This window comes from Rhincodon typus, chromosome 15 (assembly GCF_021869965.1).
Source record: "Rhincodon typus isolate 14 chromosome 15, sRhiTyp1.1, whole genome shotgun sequence".
In the NCBI taxonomy this organism is placed as follows: Eukaryota; Metazoa; Chordata; class Chondrichthyes; order Orectolobiformes; family Rhincodontidae; genus Rhincodon; species Rhincodon typus.
The window spans coordinates 55,296,353-55,317,837 of record NC_063346.1 but is presented as its reverse complement, the minus strand read 5'-3'; the positions used below and the strand labels follow the sequence as shown (position 1 = coordinate 55,317,837).

General features: G+C 45.4%; 1 protein-coding gene across 2 annotated transcripts; it reads right to left on the bottom strand.

Annotated features, from left to right (window-relative positions):
- Positions 1-1,971: 1,971 nt before the first annotated feature.
- tmem208 (transmembrane protein 208) lies at positions 1,972-13,915 on the bottom strand. 2 transcript variants are annotated; one of them, XM_048605918.1, is made up of 6 exons: positions 13,721-13,915; positions 12,017-12,118; positions 8,949-9,008; positions 7,171-7,307; positions 5,667-5,751; positions 1,972-4,364 (listed from the first exon to the last, which is right to left on the bottom strand). In XM_048605918.1, the coding sequence occupies exons 1-6, from the start codon at positions 13,724-13,726 to the stop codon at positions 4,227-4,229; spliced, it is 528 nt and encodes a 175-aa protein (XP_048461875.1). In that variant the 5' UTR covers positions 13,727-13,915; the 3' UTR covers positions 1,972-4,226. The 2 variants fall into 2 exon arrangements, with proteins under 2 accessions (XP_048461875.1, XP_020391532.1); XM_020535943.2 differs by having other exon boundaries at positions 12,017-12,115; positions 13,721-13,911.
- Between the last annotated feature and the right edge of the window lie 7,570 nt (positions 13,916-21,485).

Sequence of the window (21,485 nt, the reverse complement as noted above, 5' to 3'; positions counted from 1 at the left end):
AGTGAAGACACTTATTGCCAAGTTTGCAGATTACACAAAATAGGTGGGAAAGCAAATGTTGAGAATTACAGGGTCTGCAGGGGAATATAAACAGCTTAAGTCAGTAGGCAAAAACTTGGCACATGAAATGAACTGTTGGCTTTTGTTTCAAGGAGAATGAAATATAATAGTGGGCGGTTTTGCTAAGTCTATAAAAGGGCATTAATCAGGCCAAAGCGGGAATACTGTGAACAGTTTTGGTTTCCTTATCTAAGGAAAGATATATTGGCATTGGAGGCTGTCCAGGCAACATTCTCTAGGAGATAGCAGGCATGAAATGAGAGTCTTTTGAGAAGTGCTTGAGTAGACTGAGCCTGTACTCGTTGGGATACAGAAGAATGAGAGGTGGCCTTATTGAGACGTACAAGATTCTTAAGGCACTTGACTGAGTAGATATAGAGTCACGGAGTCCTACAGCACAGAGACAGGCCCTTTGGCCCAAACTGGTCCATGCCAACCAAAATGTCCATCCACGACAAGCCTATTTCCCTGCACTTGGCCCATATCCTTCTAAACCTTTCCTATCCACGTATTTGTTCAAATGCCTTTTAAACGTTGTGAATGTACCCTCCTCAACCACTTCCGCTGGTAGCTCATTCCATATGCGTACCACCCTCTGTGTAAAAAAGTTGCTCCTCAGGTTCCCATGTATTCTTTCCCCACTTACCTTAAACTGATGCTCTCTAGTCCTTGATCCCCCAACCTTGGTAAAATGACTGAGTGCGTTGACTCTATCCTTGCCTCTAGTGATCTTATACACTTCTATAAGAATCCACCCCCCTCAGTCTCCTACACTCTTTAAAAAGTAGTAGCTTGTCCAACCTCTCCCTGTAACTCAGTCCCTTCAGACCTGGCAACATACTTGTAAATTTCTTCTGCACTTCTCCAGTTTAATAACATCTTTCCTATAGCAAGGTGACCAAAACTGAACAGAATACTCCAAGTGCAGCCTCACCAATGTCATGTACAACTGCACCATAACTTACCAACTTCTATGATCAATGCCCTGAATGATGAAGGTCAGTGTGCCAAAACACTGCCCGGTTTACCTGTGACTCCACTTGCAGAGAACCGTGCACCTGGACTCGAAGGTCCCTCTCTTCCACTACACTCCTTAAGGCTCTATCATTCACCACGAAACTCCTACCTGGATTTGACTTTCCAAAATGCAACACCTCACATTTCTCTACATTAAACTCCATTTGCCATTTCTCAGCCCACTTCCCCAGCTGATCAAGATCCTGGTGTAATTTCCGATAATCTTCCTCACTGTTCACAATACCACCTATTTTTGCGTCATCCACAAACTTACTAATTATGCCTTGTACATTCTCATCCAGAGGTTGTCCCCCCACTTTGTGGAAGAGTGTAGGACCAAGAGGACAATTTTTGAATAAGGGTGTCATACATTTAAGGCAAAGGAAGAGGAATTTCTTGAGGGTAGCAAATCTGCAGAATTGTTTACCCCACAGAGTGGTTTTCATCGGGTGGGTAAAGGAAGTAAACTCAAGGCCAAGACGGATTATTTTTTAAAAAAAAAATCAGTAAGGGAAAAAGGAGTTGAGGATTATCAGATTGGCCACAATCTCATTGGCTGGTGGGACCAATTAAATGGGCTGAATGGCCTACCTCTGCTCCCATATCTTATGATTTTATAGATCTCTACAGATTAAAGGCAAAGGGACCATGCAAGAAAATGACCAAGGTATTTCAAACAGTGCAGCCGGCTTGAGGAGTCAAGTGGCTTACTGCTCCCATTATGTTCCTAATCAGAATTACTTACCTAAGCACATTCAAGTAGCCACTCAGCTAATCAGGGGAAACAAAGGAACATACATTTGGGATGGCGTTCCTGCTCCCATTGAAATCTCCCAAACCACACTGTCAGCACCCCCAGATTAAATCTAAGGCAATCACTAACACAGCACAATGTATCGTACAATATTTATTCAATATGCATTTGATATTGTGTAAACTGATTGTTTCTTATAGTTTAATAAAATTTTAAATACAGTTATTTGTCGCTGAGTCAATACAGTAAGTGGAGAAGATCGAAGTCGTTCAGCCTTGACTGTTGATCTGTGTAGGCCATCGTGCACTTGCCCATTATTCAATACCCCGCCCTCACCTTCCTGCAGGCAATGAGTTAAGACACTGATACATTAAGATGTGAAATCGTTTGGTCCTTGGGGGTAAGCCTGCTGCCACAGCGTTCTCCCCTGTGCATAGTCTAAGTGTAAAACCCTGCAGGTCCCTCCCCGCCCCCGCAGCCTGATGCACAAAGACGACCTTCCTTGGCCACTTCGAGTAGCATTTTGTCACTGATTCGGAATACGTCGCAGAGATATTAAGACTCAACTTGCTGGATAGGAGCTCATTCGCACGAGGAAAAGTCGGACACACACTTATATTGCACTCTTCACATCTGCAGGACATCCCCATGAGCTTTACTATGTGAAAGACATTTGCAGAGCAGTTGCTGTCACAACGTAGGGAGATACAGCAGCCCATTTATGTACAGCGGGGGCTCACTAGCAAACAGCAACGAGAGGATGACCAGGTAATCTGTTTCTGTGATGTTGGTTGAGGTATAAATATCGACCTGGAGAACTCTAAGTGCCACGGGATTCTGTCAACTGCAGAGAAAGTCAGATGGAGCCTTGTTCTTATGTCTCATCGCAGAAGATACTGCTGCTAGCAATGCAGCACCCCTTCAGTACTGCACTGGAACGTCACCCTCTGCTCAAGGCCTCAGTGTTGAGTGAACTCACGATCTTCTCGGCAAGAAGGACAGTAGAATACTGACAGCCACATCTGACAGAGCAACGGTGAAAACGACAGCTCATTAAAAATGGTAAAAACATCTAAAGACTGACCCTGGGTGGTAGGAGCACACTTGCCAGTGTAGCCCAGCTCCATTTTATTAAAATATTCCCCATGTATACACCTTGGAATAGGATGGGTTTTTCTGAGGGGACAGGTAGAGTAGGAAACAGTGCAAGAGAGGGAAAGGAAGAATTTTTCCACTGCAAGTCTAGAATAAGGGGAGATCATCTGAAAAAATAAATCAGACAGGCTATTCAGAAGAGAAAAATACTGGCCTTCCTCTCTCCAAAGTAGAATCTAGCTTAATTTTTAAATCTGAACTCAACAGATTATTGCTCACTTAGGGGAACAGGTGATACAGAGCGAAGGCAAGTCGGTGGAGTTGTGATATAGATGAGCCATGATCTCACTGATTGGAACAGATAAGGGGCTAAATTAACTCCCATCCATTCCAATGTTCCACTCAGTGAGGAGGGAGCTGGAGATGTGGAGGGATGGATCAGGCAGTGGGCAAAGACAGGCTTGTTCTATCCCTCCCTCTGGTTGGCCAACCCTTGCCCAACATCCCTGGGAATAATAACTCCCCCTCGCTCGTTTCAACAAACATGCTGAGACACAAGGGGATTTCTCGAGCTGTTCCTAACTAAAATTCCCAGTCACTGGAACTGAAAGCTCTGATCCCTTGTGCCCAGTCTATAGCCCAGATGGGATAGCGACACAAAACGCCCCAGAACGGCTGCAGTGGCCCTACACTCAGGACCCTGTGGTGGTAGGTCCACGAGAGCCAGGGCAGGGCAGGGCACGATCTACTCTCTCCCTCTTGATTAGCTGGGAATCACTGCTGAGGGTCACCCACCAGCACCATGGCAAAAAATGGCCGACATCTGAAGAACTGGTCTCCAAAGAAAGCTGCCGCTCGGAACAAACATGGACACGCAAACTCAAAAGCTGAGGTAGTGAGGCATCGCTAAGCCGGTTTGGTTCCACAAAGATTTCAGTACATTACCCCACCCACTTGGCTCAGTGGTGCTGTCCTGTAGGGGTGGAGGAAGATGACACCTAAAGCTAACAAGCAGCCGAGCATGAATCAACCTGAGGTGCAGACGCGCGGAGGAGAATGGCCAGCAACGGCTCATTTTTTTTTAAAGCCTTGGAATAATTACATGGCAACAGGACGTACGGGGGGTGGGGAGCTGACCATTGAGAAACAGCTAGTGCGTTCCCTCAGCACAGGTAGGCCTCTTCACGAGAGGCCTGAGGTAGCTGGGAAACCTTGGCGAGGGAGGTGGGGCAATGGCTACGTTCTCAGCGCACGGCTCCGAGGAATCGATCGGTAAACAAAGGTCTGGAAGCAGCTCGTTCTACTGCTGCTTTCTCATCTGTCGGCGCTCCTGCCGCCTGTGCTTCTTTTCAGATATCTCCGGATTACCGGGAGGCTCTGCGGTAAACCAAGGTCCCAGGATGTTCACCCACAGCAAGTAGAGAGCCCTCCCTGGTGCCTGAAAAAACACACAGACAAGTGGTCGGTCCAGGCAGAGTGCTGGAACGCTTAAGCTTCTCATCACTGCCGACAAAACACTCAGGGCTATCCTTAGCTTGGAAAAAGCACAACAGTAATGCACCCTCTTCATTTTCTGATCACTCAACCGGGAAGATTTACTGAGAGGTTGTTATTTTTCTCAACCACTGCGCAGCTAAGTCTGAGGTGAAGTCAGTTTGTTGCTCTCTCTGACGTCAATAGGTCACAGGGTAGAGGTCAGAACACCCAGTGAGGGAGTGCTATTCTGTTGACTTTTTAGATGAGATAAACTGAGATCCAGTCCGTCCGGGAGTAAGACACAACATCCTGCATGACGATTCTGAAGAGCAGGGGAGTTGTGCCTCACGCCTGGCCCAACACTGATTCTACAATCGACGTTTAATCATTGAATCTCTACAATGTGGAAGCAGGCCATTCAGCCCATTGGGTCCACACCAACCCTCTGATCAGCATCCTACCCCACTATCCCATCCTAACCCTGCATTTTCCATGGCTAATCTACCCAGCCTGCACATCCATGGACACTATGGGCAATTTAGCATGGCCAGTCCACCCTAACCTGCACATTGTTGGACTGTGGGAGGAAACTGAAGCACCCAGAAGAAATCCATGCAGACACGGGAAGATTGTGCAAACTCCATACAAACAGACGGTCGCCCGAGGGCGGAAGTGAACTCGGGTCCCTGGCGCTATGAGGCAGCAGTGCTAACCACTAAGCCACCCAAGCAGATCTGACTGCGTCTTTTCCACTATATCTGACCCTACAAGTATGCAATCATGACAGTGAGAGAAAAGTGGAGAGCGACCCATACACAGTGGGATTTGCTGCCAGTTCAGTGATTGAGTCAATGACACCATTACTCCTGGCAAAGCAGGTGAAAGCTTCAGTACTCAGCTCTAAACTTCAACTACAATGAGACATAACCATACAACGCCAAGCCCCACACCAGCTGGCAACATATTAAGTATGGGAGCCATGCAATACGCTCCACGCCTGCTTTGCAGGCTCCTTGGACTGGAAAGTGTAATCCAGTCTGAACAGGCACAAACGCAGCCTTTAACTAAAAATGCCCCTCTATCTGATTGGGGCTACCACCTTCACATCACGGTGTTGAGAATAACTCGCTCTTCCGCACACTGGGCCTCATTGCTTCTCCTCCAGCCCTCTGCTCCCCCACCAAATTAGTGACCGAACAAGCGACTCCTTCAGCTAAAAATCCCTTCAAGTCGACGGAGAGCGATTGACGCAAGAAGAACTCACCAGGAGCCACAGATACCAGAAGTACATGGATATACAGCTGAGGACCTGCAAGATAGCAGTGAGTAAGATCACATCCTTCAGATGCCTAGAAGGTAAAACAACTGCAGATTAGCACCACAGCAGCTAAACTCGGTGAAGCAGAAAGCTTTGGGCTTCGGGGGTGCAACAACTTTGCATTGAAACAGCACCAGTTACAAATGAACATCCCGAGATGCTGCAGAGGAGCGCTTTCAAATAAATACAAGCCACTTCAGGAAGTAGCGAAGTGAGTGAACAAAAACTTGGCCAAAGAAATTAAAGCAGCATCTTAAGGGGGAAAGAAAGAACGAGGGGTTGAATGGTTAGAGAGAGAGGTGGGAGACAGAGCCACCCATGGGAGCAGGCTGCAAGTGCAGGAACACAGCGATCTCAGGGTTGGATGAGGTTACCAAGGGAATTCACAGGCGGTTAATGTTCTTGTGCAAGGCTAATAGTGTGGAAAGAAGTCTCCCTGGAGCCAGCAGCGTTTTGTATTCAGTCAAGGTGGGAACGCGCCAACATTCGGCATGTTGATTTGATTGTGACGAGGCCAAATTAGGATAAAAACAAAGGAACGATGGAAATGACTCAACAGGACAGGCAGCATCCACACAGGGAGAAAGAGATCTGGGAAATGTTAGAGACACGAGAGGCTTGAAGCAAAGAGCGAGGAAAGACCAGAGCGAGGAAAGACCAGAGGGAGACCTGCTACAGAGTTGGGAGCAGAAGCAACTAGATGATAAAGTGAATAATGGGGCAAGGCAAAACAGGACGGTGATGTAGCAAGGGAAGCTAATTAGTACATAAACCAAAAACAGCTGGAAATGACTGTAAAAGCAAACTGCTGCAGAAGCTGGAATTCAGAAATACAAACAGAAAACGCTGGAAATATTCAGCAGATCAAATGCCATCTGCAGAGAAAGATAAACTTGTGCTTATATAGAATTCTTTAACACGAGCACTTAGATGTGCTTTTTCAAGTGTGTTTTCTGGCATAGTGTGGAAATACAGCCATTTTTTCCCACTGCAGCAACTCTCTCAAACAGCAATATGGTAAACCGAATAAACTGCTTTTCATATTGATCGAGGAGCAAATTTTGTACACGAGGTCCAGTGGGGATGAACTCCTGTTCTCCTCGCTATTGTGCGATGGGATTTTTAAATCCACTTGAACAGAGATATGGGCACTCAATGTAATGTCTCAGCCAAAGTACAGCCCTTCCACCACTGCAGCACTCCTTCAGTACTGCACTGGAGCGACAGGCTAGATCTCTGTGCTCAAGTAGGACTCGAACCCAGAACCATTAGGCTCACGCAGCGAGTGTGCTAGTATCAGAGACACGGCTGACGCTAGAAAAGCAATAAAAGATCACCGGTGTGAAATGTGAATTCCAGTCTGAGGAATACGCATTGGGATTCAGACGAACAGAAACTGCCTGAGTTATTTGGGGTCAGGTCAGATACCTGCAGCAGTGCAGACACTCACTCTGCCATACCCTGCTCCATGTTCAGGTCAATGCCTCCATCGAGTAGGACACGTTCCTCAGAGAACACAGGCTGTGCCATTCCCTGCATCCAACGGTAGCTTAAACTATAGACAACAAAGGCAAAAGCCAAGAATCCCTGCAAAACAAAAAGGAATGTTTTTAAAGGGAGGGGAGATAGTAGAAGGCAGGGGGCGCAGCAAGAGGGGCAGAAAGAGGCAGGAGGGCAGGTCTGGTTTTGTTTATTTCCTGCATCTCATTAAAAATCACAGCTCAGTAAATCCCATCCATTTCTTTCTTGGATCACCACTGCTTTCCTCCCTCAGTTTCTGCCGTAGAGTGATGCGGCACAGAAACTGAGCCGTCGGCCCAACTCTTCCATGCCGACCAGATATCCTAAGTAAATCTAGTCCCATTAGCCAGCATTTGGCCCATATCACTCTAAACCCTTCCTATTCATGTACCCATCCATATGCCTTTTAAACGTTGTAACTCTGTCAGCCTCCAACGCTTCCTCTGGAAGCTCATTCCATAAATGCACCACCCTCTGAGTGAAAAAGTTGCCCCTTAGGTCCCTTTTAAATCTTTCCCCGCTCAGCTTGAACCTACGCCATGAACGTCTTTTCATCCTCAGTGATCTCCACCATCTCAGCTCTTCTTGTTCTCTGTCCTACGATTACTGGCTTCCTTTCCACTATAAATCTGTCCATTTTAATTCTGCTACCCCATACATGGCCACTTTCTGGTCACGTAATTCGAAGGTCTTGCTACTCCCACAGAGAAAATAGTCCCCAATAATTTTCTTGTATCACTTGCCATCCATGTTCTCCTTCCCTCTTTTAACCCCACTTCCTTTTGTCTGCCCTATGGGTACCGCTGCTGCCTCACAGCGCCAGGGACTTGGCTTTGATTCCAACCCTTGGGCGACTGTGTGGAGTTTGCATGTTCTCCCTGTGTCTGCAAGGGTTTCCTCCCACAGTACAAAGATGTGCAGATTAGGGAGGATTGGCTGTGCTAAGTTGCCCCATAGTGTCAAGGGATGTGCAGACTGGGTGGGTTAGCCATGGGAAATGCAGGGTGGGTGGGCCTGGGTAGAATGCCCTTCAGAGGGTCGGTGTGGACTCCATGAAAAGAAACTCTCATGGAAAGATTCCCAACTACCTACCCTTCAGTCTACAACTGTTTTGAGTGACTAGTGATTGAATAAACCAGCCCCACCCACCACCAATGGTAATCTCATCTCCATTTGAGCCATTACTCCTTTCCTAATTATTCCCCTGGTGACAACCCTCATCTCCACTACATCAAGTCATAGAGCCATACAGCACAGAAACAGACCCTTCGGTCCAACTCGTTTTGCCGAACAGGTTTCCCCAAACTAAACTAGTCCCATTTTCCTGCACTTGGCCCATATCCCTCTAAACCGCTCCTATTCATGTACCTGTCCAAAGGTCTTTTAGATGTTGTAACTGTACCTTCAACTACCCCTTCCTCTGGCAGTTCATTCCACACACAAACCACCCTCCGTGTGAAAATGTTGGCGCTCATGCCCCTTTTAAATCTTTATCCTCTCACCTTAAACCTACGCCTTCTAGTTTTGAATGCCCTTCTATTGGAAAACTGATTTAACTGTTCATTGCCAGACTACTGAATATAAAGCATCGTATAACGCGTTCCTCCGCTAAAACTGTAATGTATTCAAAGCTCATTCCGGAATTCAGGCACGGTGCCTGGATCTTCTCACCTGCCACCATCCACACCGTAAGCTCCAGAGACTTACCCAGGTCCAGAACGTGACTGAGCTGTAGAACAGGAAGAGGTTCACTGTGCCGTAAATAGCCTGTGGATAAGAAAAGGCAGCCATGAGTGAGACAGCAACAACGTAACGCAGGCTCTCCCACCTCTTCCAAGAAGGGTAATGCGACATGCTCAAAATACAACCGGGACAACTCAGGACAGCTCCCTGGCCAGTCGGACTGCTTTTGCACGGGCGGTAATACGAACCTGTGAATTAGAGTTGGACCATTTGGCCCCTCGAGCCTGTTCCACCACACAAACAGATCTGCCATGATCTTATTGTGTCCCGAATTCCACATTCTTATCTAAGCCAATAACCTTTGATCCCCCTACCCAATAAAAACCTCCCACCGTCTTCAAGATATTTAATGACATCCTCCCCCAGCCCCCTGACCAATACCTCTGCCTAAAGTTGCACAACCATCAAAAATTTAAAAAACAAATCTCACCTCTGTCCTAAAAGGGTGACTCCCATATGACAGTTCTCCTAGCACTGGACCCTTCCCCAAGAGGAAACACTTTTTCCATGTGCACCTTACCAAGACCATTCAGGATCTTATTCACCCAACCAAATCACCCTTCACTCTCAACACCAATGGAAACAAGCCCAGACTGCCCGTTCTTTCCTCAAAAGTCAACTGATTCATTCCAGATATCATTCTAGTAACCAACACATTTACATCCTTTCCTAAATAAGGAGACCAACATTGTACACAATGTTCAACTTGTGGTCTCTTCAACGCCCTATACAAATGAAGTGTAATTTTATGTTAATGCTCAGTTCCTCTTGCAGTAACTGATTACATTCCATTAGTCTTAATGACTTGCTGTACCTGTGCACTAACTTTTTGGGACTCTCTCACTCTCAGTAATTCTCCGCACGTGCAGTCGTTTACAATTTGAATAATACTGCTTTATCATTCACCTTGCCAAAGTTAACAACTTCACATTTCCCACATTACACTTTCTCGAGCCCGAGTCTGCGTCCTTTTGTGTCATTTGCTCCATACGCTTTCCCACTGATCTTTGTGTTGCTCGCAGATGTAGCCACCATGCCTTCACTTCCCTCATCCATGTCATCAACATAAATTCTAAAACAAAATATGAGGCCTCAGCACAGATTCCTGTGGGTCCCCATTCGTCATATTCTACCAGTTTGAAAAAAATCCATTGATGCATATTCTAACTTGCCAAACTTCTCTCTGTACCACTATGTTACCCTCTACACCATGAGCTCCAACATAATAACCTTTAAGATGGAACCTTGACAAACGTTCTTTTCAAATTCCAAACATAGGATATCAGTGAGCTCCTGTTTATCTACAGCATAAGTTACTCCTTTAAAGAATTCAAATAAATTGGTTAAATAGGATTTCTTTCCAAAATACCATGTTGACTCTTTCCAATTGCCCAGTTACAACCTGCTTAATGATTGATTCTAACATCTCCTCTGCTGAACTAACTGGCCTCCAGTTTGTTACCTCCTTTCTTAGTTGAAGAGGGGCTGTATTTGCTACTTTCCAGTTCATCAGAATTGTAACTCTAACAAAATTTTGGAAAATTAATACCAAGGTGTCTGCTACTTCATTAAGACCCAAGAATGAAGTTTAATAGGGGTCCGACTTATCAACCTATACCTCCATCAGTTTGCTCAGTACCACCATTGGGTGGCACGGTGGGTCAGTGGTTAGCACTGCTTCCCTTCAACTTCCTCATTTACAGCTATTACAAGGATTTTTTTGCATCGTCTATAGTAAAGACAGAGGCAAAATATTTTATCATTTTATTAACGCCTCAATCTCACTCTATGGAGAAGCAACAATTTACTTACCCCTGTTCTTTCTAAATAGTCATGGAAACTTTCGCTATCCCTCTTCTTACATTTCTAGCTCTGTTTTCTTCATCCTAATTAACCTTTTTGTCATTTTCTGTTGTTCTTATGTGCTGACCAGTCATCTGATCTGCCACGCACCTTTGTACAGTATGATTTTCCTTCAGTTTCTTCAGACAACCACAGATGATGGGTCCTCTCATTGAAATTTTTTATAGTAGGAATGTGGTGATTTTGAAGTATCCATTTAAATATCTGCCGTGTCTCTACTGCTCTCCTTACCCAATATGCAATCTCCCTTCAGCTGGCTCAATTTTCACGACCAGACAGCTGCCCTAATTTCTGTTTAAAACACTAGTCTTAGACCCACCCTGTTTCCTCTCAAACTGGATGTGTAATTCAAGCAGATTACGATTGTTGAAATATACAGGTGCCTCTATACACAGAGGCCATTCATTAATCCTGTCACATTACACAATACTAAGTCCAGTATAGCCTGGTCTCTGGGCAGCTCCAGAACTTGCTGCTCTAAGAACCTCTTGCAAAACTCCTTATTTAGACTACTACTGACAACCTGATTTTTCCAGATATGTAGGTTAAAATCCACCCCCCCATAATTATTGCCATTGCTTTATCACAAGCACCCAATATTTGTTCAAGTATACTGTTCTCTGGTCTGGTTGCTGTTCAGAGGTTTGTAGTCCACTACCACTATGGGCTACCTCCCCTTACTAGCCCTCATCTCATTCTTGATCTCTTGTGCCAAGGTCATCTCTAATTGATGCATCACTACCATCTTTGATTAACACAGTTATCCCTCCCCCTTTTCCTAACTTCCTATTCTTCTCAAAACTCATATCCATCAAGATTCAGATCACAATCCTTGCCATCCTGCAGTTACAATTTTGTAACAGCAACTAGATGATATTTATTCACTTCAAATGTACACTATCAATTCATTCATTTAGTTATGAATGCTATACCATTCAGATACAGGCCTTCAGTTTATTTCTTATCTGCGCAGCATCTAGTCTTGACTGTTGGTGCATTCTTAGTCTTTTCTCTCTCTTTGGGCCATTCTGACCTGATCTTTTTCCACACTAACAATTCACTCTCCTGCCTTTGACTCTATTCCTTGACCCAAGCTTGATCACATGGTCCTGATGGTAATATCTCCTCAAGCCCATCCCTCAGAGATACACATAAATCATTAAACTCACGTTCGCTCCCAGAATAATTCGCAAGTAGAATGTTAGGGTCTCCTTGTTCTCTTCGAAAATCTGCTTCTTCCCTTTCGTTCCAACTTTGCCTCCCTTCGGCTGCTTGAACAAGAAAGGAAATAATTCCATCAGCTTCAGGGACTGTGGAGACGGGATTGCAACTCTGTTTTCAATGCTGACAGCTACACTGCATTGGAGATTCACTAGGTTGATCCTGGGTATGGCAGGACAGTCTTATGAAGAGAGGTTGAGCCTGTGCTCCTTGGGGCTTGGGAGAATGAGAGTTGATCTTAATGAAACTTACAAAATTCTTGGGGCACTTGACAAGGTAGATGCAGAAAGATTGCTTCCCCTTGTGGAAGAGGTCTAGGATTAGACAGCATAACTTCAGAGTAAGGGGTCACACATTTAAGAAGAGAGGAGCAGGAATTTCTTCCCTCAGTGGGTAGTGAATCGGTGGAATTCTTTACCACAGAGGCAGTCAATAGATACATTCATGACTAAGACAAAGTCATAGAAATTTACAACTTGTTCATGTCAACTAGATATCCTAAATTAATCTAGTCCCATTTGCCAGCATTTGGTTCATATCACTCTAAACCATTCTTATTCATGTACCCACCCTGATGGCTTTTAAATGTTGTAATTATACCAGCCTCCACCACCTCCTCTGGCAGTTCATTCTATGCAGAGATTTTTAATCAGTAAGACAATCAAGGGTTATAGGGATAAGGCAGGAAAGTGGATTCAGGATTCAGATCAGCTGCGATCTCATGGAATGGTGGAGGCTGCTTCTGCTCCTACATCTTAAGTAAACAGAAAATGCTTGAAATAGGCAGGTAAGGCAATATCTGTTGGGGAGAAACTGTTAAGAATAAAGGTCGATGAACATCTGCAGAAGCCCGGTATTAAATGCCGTTCTTTTGAAACAATCTGAACTCAGTCTTCTCGCTACTGCATTGGATCAAGAGCACAGAAAATCACTAAAGGATGGGGCCTAAAGAGATAAGCAGGGGATAGGGCAAGACAACCTGGAACTCAAGCACACCAGTGTGCCAATCTCAAAAAGACTATTGCCTGGTTTGTTGCTAAACCACGAAACAGCAACATCCCCAGCTTCAATCTCAGGTTGACACTGAGCTAACTGGTTACAACTGGGTCATCAGCAGTGCCATAATTAGTTCAACACAGAAAGGTCACATTTACAGGAGGCCATTCAGCCCGCTCATGCCATGGTGGCTCTCTGCACGGCCTAGTCTGTTTTATTAGAGCTGTTAGAAAAATCAGCTTCCACCACATTCTCCGACAGAGAGTTACGAAGTGAGCTATCAGCGTTTGTGTGACTGTTTGAGGGGATTGTATGAGTCTCTGAACTGGCCACAGGCTCTCTCCCTGTGGTGACCCCTTTAACCAGACCCCCTCTGTATTGACACTAAGGGGACATTGCCCCATTCCCCAAGCTGCCACCGACCCTCCTCTCTTTTGTACCTCCCCAGGGAATGGCCCCGAACCCCTGCACCTCCTCTGAGCTTTCCCCCTCTACTTCTCTACAGCACTTCGCTCCCGCCTCTCCCTGCCTCATCTCTAAGGCACCTCCCATCGCTGGGCGCTGGGCCCTGGGCCTGCCCCCTTCCCCCTCTCCAGGCCCCTGGGAAGTACCCCCCCCCACTCCCACAACCTGCAGTACTTTCGCCCCACACTCACCGCCATGGTTTCACCTCAGTTTCCGAGGCCGGCTGCCTTCTTCGTCTTCCTTTCCCCGTTTCCTCCCTTCCCTTTCCCTTTCCCTTCTCCTTCCCCCCGAGGAGGCGGATCAAAGCACCGGTTCGGCTGACCAGCTCAGCACTCCAAGCCACTTCCGGCGCACAACCAACCCGTCACGGGGCGGTTGGCGTGTCGCTCTCTGATGTCGCGCTGAGGGGGCGGGGTCAGTGCGCGGGGACGTGTCAGATGGGAGCAGCAGCGCCCCCTCTGGTCCAACGCCACTGGGAGTTTAGCAGCTCTTGTAGATGCTGGAAATCTGCAATAAAAGCCAAAAACGCTGGAAGTACTCAGCAGAGCTGGCAGCATCCATGGAGAGAGAAACAGAGTTAGCATTTCAGATCACTGGCCTACCCCAGAGGAAGGGCCCAGTCACAAAAAGGCATCCTAGTTGGAAGTGAACCTACTGGAGTCCCATTTTGATGTGTACCGAATGGCCCCAGCCACTATGTGTCATTCTCCAGTGTTGCTGATGTTTCCCTCTTGGGGACCTGAGTATCCTCCCTCCCTGAGCAGCAAGAAAAGGATGCATTAACAAAGGAATGATGTGGAGGTGCCGGTGTTGGACTGGGGTGGACAAGGTCAGAAATTGCACGACACCAGGTTATAGTCCAACAGGTTTATTTGAAAACCCATGCTTCTGAAGAAAGACTGAGGCTCCGAAAGCTTGTGTTTTCAAATAAATCTGTTGGACTATAACCTGAGGTCTTGTGATTTCTGACCTTACTAAATGAAGACTTGCATTTCTATGATAACACGGTGTAGAGCTGCATGAACGCAGCAGGCCAAGCAGCATCAGAGGAGCAGGAAAGCTGATGTTTCAGGTCGAGACCCTTCTTCAGAGCTTTCCTGCTTCTCTGATGCTGCTTGGCCTGCTGTGCTCATCCAGCTCTACACCATGTTATCTCAGATTCTCCAGCATCGGCAGTTCCTACTATCTCTTTTGCATTTCTATAGTGATTTTCACATGCTGAGACATCCCAAGGTACTTCGCGACCAATGAAATATCTTCGAACTTGTCATGATGTGACAAACGCAGAACTGCAAAGTGGTAATGACGGGAGTTTGTGAAGAGGTTAGTGGAGGGATTAATACTGGCCAGGACACTGCTCTTTCTCAAAGCAGTATCTTGAGATTCTTCACCTGCACTGTTCAGTTTAACGTTTCATCCAAAATGCAACATTTCTGGCAGTGCAGCAGCTCCCACAAACAAATTTATTTTGTGCTCGCCCTGGAAGGAGCCACAGATGTCAATGCAGAGGCGCCAAAGGACACAACAAAGAAATAGTAAACAGTACATACGCTTCTTGCTGCTGCTTGTCCTACATTAGAACAGAGGCTATCCCTAAAAGTAAATGCCATGATTTTTGTTGGTTTATTTTTGAATTTCTTCAAGGTTATCACAATGAGAAGAAACTAGTTATTACAAGGAGCAGCAGCAAAGCCCCATGCCGTATTTGGTTAGAACAAACTGAAAGTTGGTACCTCTGCTCATTCCCAACAGACAAGCTGCAGGTATTCCAGCTTGTGGTGAGAGGTGAACATTTAATCGGAGAACAGTACAGTGGCTGTTTCAACATTTTAAAGCCTCCTGCAAGAGCAAATCAACTCAATTTCTGGACTCGAGACGTTAGCTTGCTCTCTCTCCACGGATGCTGCCTGACCTGCCGTGATTTCCAGCAATTTTTTGTTTTCTGTGCAGGTTCCAGCATCTGCAGCAATTTGCCCTTATGTAGTGTTTAATTGACGGCCACGTCTCTTCAAGGAATGCCCGACCTGAAGAAGGTTTGCTCTTCCCTCCGACAGCAGCTCTGATGAAGAGTCATCTAGACTCGAAATGTTGGTTTGCCCTCTATCCACAGACACTGCCTTGACGCGCTGTGATTTCCAACCATTTTTTTTTAGTTTTCAACTCAATTTCTAGCCTAGCATGCCAACAGCACACCCTTGTCTTTTGCTCTCATCATTGGTAGGTCTCCAGTTAAATGAGTCTATCGAGGTGTACACCCTTAAGGATCACCAAGTTCAGTTTTTGATTCTGATTAAAAAGGGCTTGATTTTCTTTTAGCATTGAGAACAACAGGAGATCAGAGGAAATGAAAGGAAGCAATATAAAACTTGCAAATACAGGGAATACTGGAGAAACCCAGCAGGTCTGGCAGCTTCTGTGGACAGAGATATAAAGTTTACATTTTGAGTCTTGTATGATTTTTTTCAGAACTAAAGAGTTCAGACTAGTCAGATCAGACTCGAAATGTTAGCTCTTCACAGTTTCCAGCTTCTCACCTGTTAGAAAATACCCTTTACTTCAAAGTGGAAGACCTTACACTTAATTACATTGCAGTCAATGTCTGAACCTTATAAATGTCCCAGATGGATGCTTCAGTCATTGTGCCAAGTCAGTCCAAAATATGGAAACAGCCAATGAAATTGTTGTTCAATATTTGATATCTGTGACACTTTGGTCATATCTTGTAGAAAGAGGTACAAATTCAAAACGGGTTAGTGCAACTAACAAAGTACAGAATAAAGGGAATTTGAGCTGGAGAATTTGCATCACTATGTTGCTACATAACATCTACTTGGGACAGACAGACCTTGATAGATACAATGAAGTGTGAACTGACTCCTTCCTGTCTTATCAGGTGACTCATTCATGGCTGGGACATTAAAACTCATTCACATCAGCCATTACATTGTAACTAAAGAGAAGCTACACTAGGTTTCTGTAATCTTTGGAATATACAACTGACATAGAGAGATCATGTTACCCAGCTCTTTCTGTGGGTGAATGCTGGATTTGAAAATGCAGTCATTCAAGATGACACAGTTATCTGCCTTTACCCAGTACCGCCAGCCCCCATAACTTTCTTTCCCACTCAGAAATCTCTCTCCGAGCTGTGAGTCCTGCTTATGGTTTGCCAACCAGTCAAAAGACCTCTTTGCTGTAAACAGAGAACCTCAAAGGAAGGTTTCAATCTTGCCATGGCAATTTGTGGAGAAAGGGATACACCAGATGTTACTAAAAAGCGACTGTGTCAGAGAGAGAGCCACATCACCCAGATGCCATCAATGAATCTGTACTGACTGGACCCTTTAATCTGTATTGTAATCTTGGCAAAGTAACCTTTGATGCACTGTAAATTGTATTTTCCTGTGTGATTGAGGGTTGTGTGTGTGTGTGTGTGTGTGTACGTATGTGTGTGTGTATGTGTGTGCGTGCACGTGTCTGTGTGTGTGTCTGCATGTGTTAGTGGGAAATAGGATGGACTTGTACACTGTATTTGTTTTTTTTGTCTTAAATGGGTTTTAGCAATAACACTGCTGCATTTCTTATCAAGTTTAACTCAAAATACAACTCAGGCTTAATGCTAACAAATTATCAACAGCCAGATCCATACTCATTTGGCAATGCAGCAAATCTGAGCCAGAAAGATTTGAGATGGAGACGTCTGTCTACTGCAGACATGTGTGTTCAGGACAGTCTTGTTGTTCACAAACTCTCATATCCTGCAACCCAGGCACACAACGTGCTCTGCCATAACTTATCTGCACTGTTTATCTTTTAAAGTGTAGCTTTTCCCCCTCTAACTTGTAATACATGCTGACACATTGAAAGAGATCATTCCACATCTAAACAATTCTCTCCTAAACCCTGTTCTGTTGGCGATGATATTAAATTCAATTCCACGATAGTGATTGACTTGTCGACTAAAAGAATACTTTGAATGACAAGGCTGTGGTTAACTAATGAATAATACTTTCATCATTTTAAATAACTCTCGCAAACTCACCTGTAATAGAGTCATACAGCATGGAAATTGACCCTTCGAGTCCGTGCCAAACATAATCCCAAACTAAACTAGTCCCACCTACCTACTCCTGGCCCATATCCCTCCAAACCTTCCATATCCAAAAGTCATTTAAACATTGTAACTGTACCCACATCCACCACTTCCTCAGGAAGTTCATTCCACATGTGAACCACCCTCTGTGTAAAAAATTTGCCCCTCATGTCTTTTCTAAACCTCTCTTCTCTCACCTTAGAAATGTGCGCCCTAGCCTTGAAATCCCCCCTCCTTGGGAAAAGACACCTACCATTAACCATTTCTGTATCCGTCATGATTTTATAAGGTCACCTCTCAACCTCCGATGCTCCAGTGAAAAAAGTCTTATAACTCAGACCTTCCATCCCCGGCAAAATCCAGGTAAATCTCCATTGAGAAAGCTCAAATTTCCAAGTCTTTGTATAACTGTTGTGTTATGACTTTATGACTGTATTACACTCCTCTGAAACACCTTGGCATTTACTCCGTTAAAGGTGCTATATCAATGTACTTTGTTATTGGGCAAGTTCAGGATTGCTTCCATTTAAGTGCAGTGCCTCTAAGTATAATCATATAGCCTAATTTATAATGACTCTTGAGCACTTGAAACGCCATAACATTCAAGGTGAAGGGCTTTGTGCTGGAAAGTTGGTTTCGTGTAGATTTAGTGTTGCTTTGGTTGTATGGAGTTGATGGGCCGAAGAGTCTCGTCTATTAAGTATGATTCTGCGAATGCCCTGCCCGTGTAGGCTTTTGACAGTCCTGTCTTAAAGGGAACAAGTGAATGTCTTATCCTTTTATTGCACATTTAGTTCTAGCGAAATCAGGCTTCTAAAAAAGATCTTTTCAGAACTGTCTTTAGTTTGTGGTTGGAATGTGTGAGGAAATGAAGGGGGAATGCTCACAGGGATTTCGAAACTAATTAAAAGCAAGGTTCAATGGTAGAGATTAAGATCTTGTAGATTGTGTGTGTCACAGGCTGAGGACCAAGAGAGGAAGACAGCAAGACAGGGACAAGTTGGGTAAGGAGAAAAAAGGAAATATAATTTCGAAGACTGAGCCACAAGCCTACAAGTCTTTAATTACAGGGAAAGGGAAGGACAGGCAGCTGATGCCTATAGGGTTACACTCTTTGGACCACACCTGACCTTTCAGTCTTTGTGGATTTATTATTCTGAAAGGAATTTGGAGATGGTATGGTTGTGACCAGTTTTTAAAGTTCAATGAATTTACAAATGTCGTAGGAGACAAATTACATTTTAATTTTTGAAGCTGAGTGATAGTAAGGAAATAATTGTAAAATATAAGAGAATAATATCAATGTAATTGACTTTAATGATGTTAATTTCTGAAGCTAATTACTAGTACTTGAAATGATTTGTGTGGTACAAAGGCATAATTGCAGTGTAAACTTCTTTAAAGTTGAATTAGTCTGGTAAATTATTTTTTAACAAAGCCTACCCGATTCTGTCTAACCTTGGAAGCTAAGCAGAGTCAGAACTGCTTAATAATTGAAGGCGTGGGGGGCTGGGCTTCTTGGGAATACACACCAGAGGATCCTTGAACACTGCCTTCAAATGGTCGTCATTTTGTTGGTCACTTGTTCATTCGCTCTCCCACTCCCTCTCTCTCTCTCTTGCTTCCTCTTGATAATTCTGTTTCTTTTCCTTCCTCACACTCTCTCTCTTCTTTCTCCCTATGCCTCATTCACTCCCCCTGTTCTGCCAAATCCATCGCTCCCACTCTTTCTGGCTCAATTGCTCCACGTTTTTAGTCTCACTTTGCTTTCTTTCTTGGTCTGCCTCTCTGTTTCACGCTCACGCTCTCCCCCCTTTACTCTCAGCAACTTTTTTTATGGGACAATAAAGCAGGTGGCATGGTGGCTCAATGGTTAGCACTGCTGCCTCACAGTGCTAGGGACCCATGTTCAATTCCAGCCTCAGGTGACTGTCTGTGTGGAGTTTGCACATTCTCCCTGTGTCTGCGTGGGTTTCCTCCCACAGTCCAAAGATGTGCAGGTTAGGGTGGATTGGCCATGCTAATGTGTCCAGCGATGTGCAGGCTAGGTGGGTTAGCCATGGGGAATGCAGGGTTATAGGGGGGTCTGGGTGGGATGCTTTTACAAGGGTGAGTGTGGATGCAATGGGCCAAATGGCCTGCTTCCACAATGTAGGGATTCTAATTCAATTTCCCTGTTTTTTTATTCTCTCTCTCGCATACTTTCTTTGGCTTATTAATTCCTTGCCAAGGGATAGAATTCCTTCCATGATGAACTCGGGTTCCTGGTTGCTTTTACCTGTGCATGGAAAGATTGTAGTGCGCAATGGGTCGAGGTGACTTGACTTTGCAAAGTGACCCTGAGCCTTTTGTAAGCAGTGGGGCCCCAAGTCTGAGAGATAAGGATAGGTTCAATGGGGACTGTAGTTTGACATTTCTTGTTGTTGCCAACTTGGGGTGCATGTATTCCTGGAGCTTTCAACATGCACACTCCCATCCCTGCCCATAAAACAGCCTGCGTAATCCTCCTCCAATACGTTTGTAACAAAGGAAAGGATGATATGCAACATTATTAAAGCATGTACGCTTTTTTTTCATTATTGAATAATGTATGGCCGTATTACTTTCGATTCCTGAAGACTCCAGGGTGTCAGTGTTGACAACACACTTTTGGAATACCATGTGCAATTCTGGTCTTCCTGCTATAGGCGAGATGTGAAACTTGAAAGGGTGCAGAAAAGATCTACGTTGCCAGAGTTGAAGGGGTTGAGATATAGGGAGAGGCTGAATAGGCTCGGGCTATTTTCCCTGGAGCTTTGAAGGCTGAGGGGGGAGCTTATAGAGCTTTATAAAATCATGAGGGGCGTGGATAGGGTGAATAGCCAAGGCCTTTTTCCCGGGGTAGGGGAGTCCAAAACTAGAGGGCATAAGTTTAAGGTGAGAGGGGAAAGATTTAAAAAGGGCCTAAATGGCAACATTGCTGCAGGTATGCAATGATGAAATAGTGGAGGTGGGTACAATTACAACATTTAAAAGGCACCTGGATGGGTATATGACTAGGAAAGGTTTAAAGGGTTAAGGGCCAAATGCTGGCAAACGGGAGTAGATTAATTTAGGATACCTGGTCGGCAATGGGGCCTGGCCAATACCCCGGACCTGCGCCGCTGCGGTCACCCAGGCCATCTTCCACTTCATTTGGGGGTCGAGGATGGACCGGGTCTGCAGGGACACCATGTACAAAGACCTAGAAAATGGGGGGAAGGACGTGCTGAACCCCACCCTCGCCCTGATGGCTACCTTTGTGTGCGGCTGCATCAAGCTGTGCGTAGATCGTCAGTACACAAACACTAGGTATCACTACTTACTGAGGTTCTACCTGTCCCCGGTGTTGCGAAGGATGGGCTTGGCCTCGCTGCCGCGGAACGCTCCAAGTAGTTGAACCGTCCCGTACCACCTGTCCTTCGTGGAGAAATTTTTGAAAGGAAACACCTTTGACCACAAGGCCGTCAGGCAGTGGTCAGCACGTAGCGTCCTTGAGACCCTTCGGGAAATGGAGAGGGTGGATCCTGTCGGGTGGTTCCCCTCGCAGACTGCCAAAGTCGTTTGGCAGAATGCCTCATCGCCAGAACTTTCTAACAAGCACCAGGACATTGCTTGGTTGGTGGTGAGAGGGGCTCTGCCAGTGAGATCATTCATGCACGCCCGGGCTCTCTGCGCCACTGCACGCTGCCCTCGAGGTGGCTGTGGGGGGGAAGAGACAGTCAATCATCTCCTTCTGGAGTGTGCCTATGCGCAGGAGGTCTGGAGGGGAATGCAATGGTTTGTGTCGAGGTTCGTCCCGAGCAGCTTCGTGAAATGGGACTCCGTGCTCTACGGGCTGTTTC

What these genes read in the sequence shown, in the direction of transcription:
- tmem208 (XM_048605918.1), bottom strand. An exon ending in GAATTATTCTGGGAGCGAAC is followed by an intron (nt 9,009 to 12,016) that starts GTGAGTTTAATG and finishes TCTTATCCACAG; the next exon opens with GCTATTTACGGCACAGTGAA. An exon ending in TCTGGTATCTGTGGCTCCTG is followed by an intron (nt 4,365 to 5,666) that starts GTGAGTTCTTCT and finishes GTGTTTTTTCAG; the next exon opens with GCACCAGGGAGGGCTCTCTA.